Genomic DNA, 7,033 nt, shown 5'->3' on the forward strand with positions numbered 1-7,033 from the left:
CATCTTTGTGACAAATTTCAGTCAAAGCGAAAGAAAAGTGAGACCTCTAGTGGCTCCCGAAGTCAAAACTGGGGATCGGTTTATATGGGAACCACATCCAAATCTGAACTGATATGGCCCATTTGCAATCCCCAAAGATCTTCATCGATAGAAAGTATCGGTGCCAGATTTCAAGCAGATTTCATTAGCAGACGGTCTAACAACGGGTAAGGCTACATCGAATCAGGGAGAGATTCTAAGCCAATCGGTATAATTTTCAATGGGCCTAGCACTTCTCCTTCTTGGGGCGGGTTTCTCGTAGAAAATATAAAGTTCGTGTTAGCTAACCGGAACATTAATTTATTGTGGGTATAAACCTCCTGTTAACAAATTTGGGTTTTTCGTACACGTCTAAGGTAATTTAGAAGATATGGCAACATTACGCAGTTATCACGAAATGCATAGTGGCAGTTTTATTGGCTGACAAAATGCTGTGTTTTAGGCCTTCTCTAAAGCAAGTTGCTAGAAGTTGAGTGTGCATGTCAGTTAGCGTCAACTTTCAGTAGTAAAGGGTAATTTTTTTGAGGTTAGGATTTTCATGCATTAGTATTTGACAGATCACGTGGGATTTCAGACATGGTGTCAAAGAGAAAGATGCTCAGTATGCTTTGACATTTCATCATGAATAGACTTACTAACGAGCAACGCTTGCAAATCATTGAATTTTATTACCAAAATCAGTGTTCGGTTCGAAATGTGTTCAAATTTTGACAAATTTTGTTCAGCGATGAGGCTCATTTCTGGTTGAATGGCTACGTAAATAAGCAAAATTGCCGCATTTGGAGTGAAGAGCAACCAGAAGCCGTTCAAGAACTGCCCATGCATCCGGAAAAATGCACCGTTTGGTGTGGTTTGTACGCTGGTGGAATCATTGGACCGTATTTTTTCAAAGATGCTGTTGGACGCAACGTTACGGTGAATGAACACATTTCGAACCGAACACTGATTTTGGTAATAAAATTCAATGATTTGCAAGCGTTGCTCGTTAGTAAGTCTATTCATGATGAAATGTCAAAGCATACTGAGCATCTTTCTCTTTGACACCATGTCTGAAATCCCACGTGATCTGTCAAATACTAATGCATGAAAATCCTAACCTCAAAAAAATCACCCTTTATTTGAGAGAAGGACAACCGTTTTTGCCGCTGGGATGGTCACAACATAGTTAACCCATCAAAACTGTCTTTTTTTTGGGTATTGCTAGCAACACCAATTCTTTTCATCCATGTCACCATACTTATCGCCATAGCTTATCAATTTTCATTTAAATTTCAATTTAAATTCCCAAAAACGATCACTTTCTCTTACACTTTGATTTATTTCCAATTTCACTTTTCTCCATATTATCATATCAAATAAAATGTGTTACATGTTTTTTTTGTTTTCATTTCTCTAAAAGGCCTACTTCTTTCTATCTGGCTCCGTTTCATCTTCATCACTGGCCGCTGGTGTTGAGGGTTTGGGTTCTTCATCATAGACCGGCATTAGTTCACCCATTAGCACACCACGTAACCATTTGTTATAACTGCTGGTCAATTTGGCTGGCTGGCCAACAAATTGTGGAGGTTGTTTCAGGCCCAAAGCTTCCAAAGGTATCAGGCTACCTTTGGGTCCCAAAATGTACAGTTTATCATTGGCCATTACAGTGGTGGGAGCTCGTGTAGTGGTGGTTGTGGTAGTCGTACTTGTTGTCGTGCTAGTGGTGGTGGCTGATTTTCGGGCAGCAATTTAGAGAATAAATCAAAAGCCTGGGCATTGGTAAAGGGTACCAAGACTCCATTGGAACCTAGCATATAAAGGCCGGTTGGCATGGGGGGGCTCCGTTGAGAATATTCCACTAAGGTTTCCGTTGATGAGGGCGGCGGTGGTGGTGTTGTCGTTGTGGTACTGGTTGTTGTTGTGCTGGTTGGTGTGGTCCTCTGCTGCAGCAATTGTTGCGGATTTGTATTTCCAAATAACTTAGCTGTCCTCGGTTATCGCTAACATAATAACTTCCTGGCTTATAAGGATAAGCTTGTTGAAAATCATAATTGTTGTTGTTGTTATTGCTGCTGCTGCCGCTGCTGCTGGGTCTGAATGGCCAATTATTGTTGGGGCATCTGCAGCGACCTGGTGGTCCTGGAGGACCTGGATATCCTGGCAAATAAGACCAATATGGCGCATCTTCGCCAGGTGCTCCCCTATCGCCTAGTGGACCTCTGGGACCCTCAGGACCATGGACTCCTTCTACGCCGGGAGGACCTGTATCACCTATGTCACCACGTTCTCCTTTAATGCCATGAATGCCTGGAGGGCCTGGATTGCCCCGATGACCGGGAGAGCAGCCACAAGTGGTGCTGCCAGCATTGGCAGAATAAATGAGAACTCCTTCAAGGAAATAAAGCAAACCAATTTATATCTTTGTAGTTTTTTGTTTAAGTTTTTTTGGGAATATCTATCAAAACTCACCCAAAAGAGCTGCTAGCTGAAAGATGACTTGCATTTCGTTAACTTCTCTTCATAAAGTTCATATCAATACTAAATCCAAATCGTTGTTAGACAAACTATTTATATTAACTCTTCTTTTTTCCTACCTTCTCAATAATGCCCAACTTGTTTTGTATGATTTTTATTTTCCCTTTGACTTCTTCCAAGACATCTTGTGGGCTGCATTGTTTGGACATTTTATGATCCAAATGCATTCTGTCTTCTCCATCAAGTGACGTGACTGAAAATTGAGAAAATGTTCAACAATTAAAACCAGATTATCTTCAAAAATGAGGAAAAAGGTTGAGAATCCGTTAGAAAAATGTAAATCACTGTCTTTTATTGACATTTATAGCCGGTTTTCTTACATTCCAATAAAAATATATTATTGAAATTCGTTTCCCTCATTCCACCATTGTTTTGAATTAAAAATATACTCCACATGCTTTATTTTTAGCCTCGTCTAACATAACTTGTGATTTACAACATTTAAATATCTCCCTATAACACGTTTTTCCTAAACCTAGCAGAGAACAGTACTCGTTTCATGATTGAAGTGTAAGCTCATAAATTATTTCCCCTCCTACTCGTAATTATTATACCCTCCACTATAAGATGGGGGTATACTAATTTCGTCATTCTGTTTGTAACTACTCGAAATATTCGTCTGAGACCCCATAAAGTATATATATTCTTGATCGTCGCGACATTTTATGTCGATCTAGCCATGTCCGTCCGTCCGTCCGTCCGTCTGTCTGTCGAAAGCACGCTAACTTCCGAAGGAGTAAAGCTAGCCGCTTGAAATTTTGCACAAATACTTCTTATCAGTGTAGGTCGGTTGGTATTGTAAATGGGCCATATCGGTCCATGTTTTGATATAGCTGCCATATAAACAGATCTTGGGTCTTGACTTCTTGAGCCTCTAGAGTGCGCAATTCTTATCTGATTGGAATGAAATTTTGCACGACGTGTTTTGTTATTATATCCAACAAGTGTGCCAAGTATGGTTCAAATCGGTAAATAACCTGATATAGCTGCCATATAAACCGATCTTGGGTCTTGACTTCTTGAGCCTCTAGCGTGCACAATTCTTATCCGATCAGAATGAAATTTTGCACGACGTGTTTTGTTATGACGTCCAACAACTGTGTCAAGTATGGTTCAAATCGGTTCATAACCTGATATAGCTGCCATATAAACCGATCTTGGGTCTTGACTTCTTGAGCCTCTAGAGGGCGCAATTCTTATCCGATTGGATTGGAATTTCGCACGACGTGTTTTGTTATGATACCCAACAACTGTGCCAAGTATGGCTCAAATCGGTAAATAACCTTATATAGCTGCCATATAAACCGATCTTGGGTCTTGACTTCTTGAGCCTCTAGAGGGCGCAATTCTTATCCGATTTGAATGAATTTTTGCACGAAGTATTTCGTTATGATATCCAACAACTGTGCCAAGTATGGTTGAAATCGGTCCATAACCTAATAGCTGTCATATAAACAGATCTGGGGATTTGACTTCTTGAGCTTCTAGAGGGCGCAATTCCTATCCGATTTGGCTGAAATTTTGCATGACGTATTTTATTTTTACTTTCAACAACTGTGTCAAATAAGGTTCAAATCGGTTCATAACCTGATATAGCTGCCATATAAACCGATCTGGCATCTTGACTTCTTGAGCCTCTAGAGGTCGCTATTATTATCCGATTTGCCTGAAATTTTGTACTACGGATCCTCTCACGACCATCAACATACGTGTTTATTATGGTCTGAATCGGTCTATAGCCCGATACAGCTCCCATATAAATCGATCTCTCTATTTTACTTCGTGAGCCCCAATGGGCGCAATTCTTATACGAATTGGCTGAAATTTTACACAGGTCTCCTACATATAATTAAATTGTGGTCCGAACCGGACCATATCTTGATATCGTTTTAATAGCAGAGCAACTCTTTTCTTATATTCTTTTTTGTTTTGCCTAAGAAGAGATGCCGGGAAAAGAATTCGACAAATGCGATGGTGGAGGGTATATAAGATTCGGCCCGGCCGAACTTAGCACGCTTTTACTTTTTTTTTTATAGAATTATTATTGTGACTAATATCAGTTTTTATTTATTTTTATACCCTCCACCATAAGATGGGGGTATATTAATTTCGTCATTCTGTTTGTAACTACTTGAAATATTCGTCTGAGACCCCATAAAGTATATATATTCTTGATCGTCGCGACATTTTATGTCGATATAGCCATGTCCGTCCGTCTGTCCGTCCGTCCGTCTGTCTGTCGAAAACACGGTAACTTCCGAAGGAGTAAAGCTAGCCGCTTGATATTTTGCACAAATACTTCTTATTAGTGTAGGTCGGTTGGTATTGTAAATGGGCCATATCGGTCCATGTTTTGATATAGCTGCCATATAAACCGATCTTGGGTCTTGACTTCTTGAGCCTCTAGAGTGCGCAATTCTTATCCGATTGGAATGAAATTTTGCACGACGTGTTTTGTTACGATATCCAACAACTGTGCCAAGTATGGTTCGAATCGGTCCATAACCTGATATAGCTGCCATATAAACCGATCTTGGGTCTTGACTTCATGAGCCTCAAGAGTGAGCAATTCTTATCCGATTGGAATGAAATTCCGCACGATGTGTTTTGTCATGACATCCAACAACTGTGCCAAGTATGGTTCAAATCGGTCCATAACCTTATAAAGCTGTCATATAAACCGATCTTGGGTCTTGACTGCTTGAGCCTCTAGAGTGCGCAATTCTTATCCGATTGGGATAAAATTTTGCAGGACGTGTTTTGTTATGATATCCAATAACTGTGCCAAGTATGGTTTAAATCGGTCCATAACCTGATATAGCTGCCATATAAACCGATCTTGGGTCTTGACTTCTTGAGCCTCTAGAGTGCGCAATTCTTATCCGATTGAAATGAAATTTTGCACGACGTGTTTTGTTATTATATCCAACAACTGTGCCAAGTATGGTTCAAATCGGTTTATAACCTGATATAGCTGTCATATAAACAGATCTGGGCATTTGACTTCTTGAGCTTCTAGAGGGCGCAATTCCTATCCGATTTGGCTGAAATTTTGCATGACGTATTTTATTTTTACTGTCAACAACTGTGTCAAATAAGGTTCAAATCGGTTCATAACCTGATATAGCTGCCATATAAACCGATCTGGGATCTTGACTTCTTGAGCCTCTAGAGGTCGCAATTATTATCCGATTGAAATGAAATTTTGCACGACGTGTTTTGTTATTATATCCAACAACTGTGCCAAGTATGGTTCAAATCGGTCCATAACCTGATATAGCTGTTATATAAACAGATCTGGGGATTTGACTTCTTGAGCTTCTAGAGGGCGCAATTCTTATCCGATTTGAATGAATTTTTGCACGAAGTATTCCGATTTGATGTCCAACAACTGTGCCAAGTATGGTTAAAATCAGTTCACAACCTGATATAGCTGTCATATAAACAGATCTGTGGACTTGACTTCTTGAGATTCTAGAGGGCGCAATTCCTATCCAATTTGGCTGAAATTTTGCATGACGTATTTTATTTTAACTCTCAACAACTGTGTCAAATAAGGTTTAGATCGGTTCATAACTTGATATAGCTGCCATATAAACCGATCTGGGATCATGACTTCTTGAGCCTCTAGAGGTCGCAATTATTACCCCATTTGCCTGAAATTTTGTACGACGGATCCTCTCTTGACCATAAACATACGTGTTTATTATGGTCTGAATTGGTCTATAGCCCGATACAGCTGCCATATAAATCGATCTCTCTATTTTACTTCTTGAGCCCCCAAAGGGCGCAATTCTTATTCGAATTGGCTGACATTTTACACAGGTCTCCAACATATAATTTAATTGTGGTCCAAACTGGACCCTATCTTTATATCGCTCTAATAGCAGAGTAAATCGACAAATGCGACCGGGCCGAATCTTATATACCCTCCACATATAAGATTCGGCCCGGCCGAACTTAGCACGCTTTTACTTGTTTATTTTTATTGTTGGTCTTTTATATGACCTTGAGTTGGAAAAAAAAATTGTGGTTACAATTTGGAATATACCTTTCACCCTTTAAAAACACACCACGGTTAGTATCTAGCAATAAACAACTTTTGGGAAGATTTTAATTCTCGAAATCACAATAACAATATTTTACAGACCTTAAGTACCCAGCAAAGTGGGTGGGGGCATGGTTGTTAAAAGTTTTTAGCACAGTTGTTAAAAGTTTAAACAAAACATCTCATGCAAAATTTCAGCTAAATCGGAAAATAATTTCGCCCTCTAGTGGCATAAGAAATTAAGTCCCCATATCGGTTTATATGGCAGCTATATCAGGTTATGAACCGATTTTAACCATTCTTAATACAGTTGTTGGAAGTCATAATAAAACACGTAAAACATTTCAGCCAAATCGGATAAGAATTGTGCCCTCTAGAGGCTCAAGAAGTCAAGATCCCAGATGGGTTTATATGGCAGCTATATCAAAACGT

At 39.6% G+C, this 7,033-nt stretch overlaps 1 protein-coding gene across 1 annotated transcript; it reads right to left on the bottom strand.

Moving 5' to 3' along the window:
- Nucleotides 1–1,849: 1,849 nt before the first annotated feature.
- Nucleotides 1,850–2,720, bottom strand: LOC106095188 (cuticle collagen 1-like). The gene is made up of 3 exons (XM_013262433.2): nt 2,613–2,720; nt 2,488–2,503; nt 1,850–2,406 (listed from the first exon to the last, which is right to left on the bottom strand). Exons 1-3 carry the CDS (start codon nt 2,718–2,720, stop codon nt 1,877–1,879), a joined length of 654 nt encoding a protein of 217 aa, XP_013117887.2. The 3' UTR covers nt 1,850–1,876.
- Between the last annotated feature and the right edge of the window lie 4,313 nt (nt 2,721–7,033).

The sequence above is a fragment of the Stomoxys calcitrans genome, chromosome 1, assembly GCF_963082655.1.
Source record: "Stomoxys calcitrans chromosome 1, idStoCalc2.1, whole genome shotgun sequence".
NCBI lineage: Eukaryota > Metazoa > Arthropoda > Insecta > Diptera > Muscidae > Stomoxys > Stomoxys calcitrans.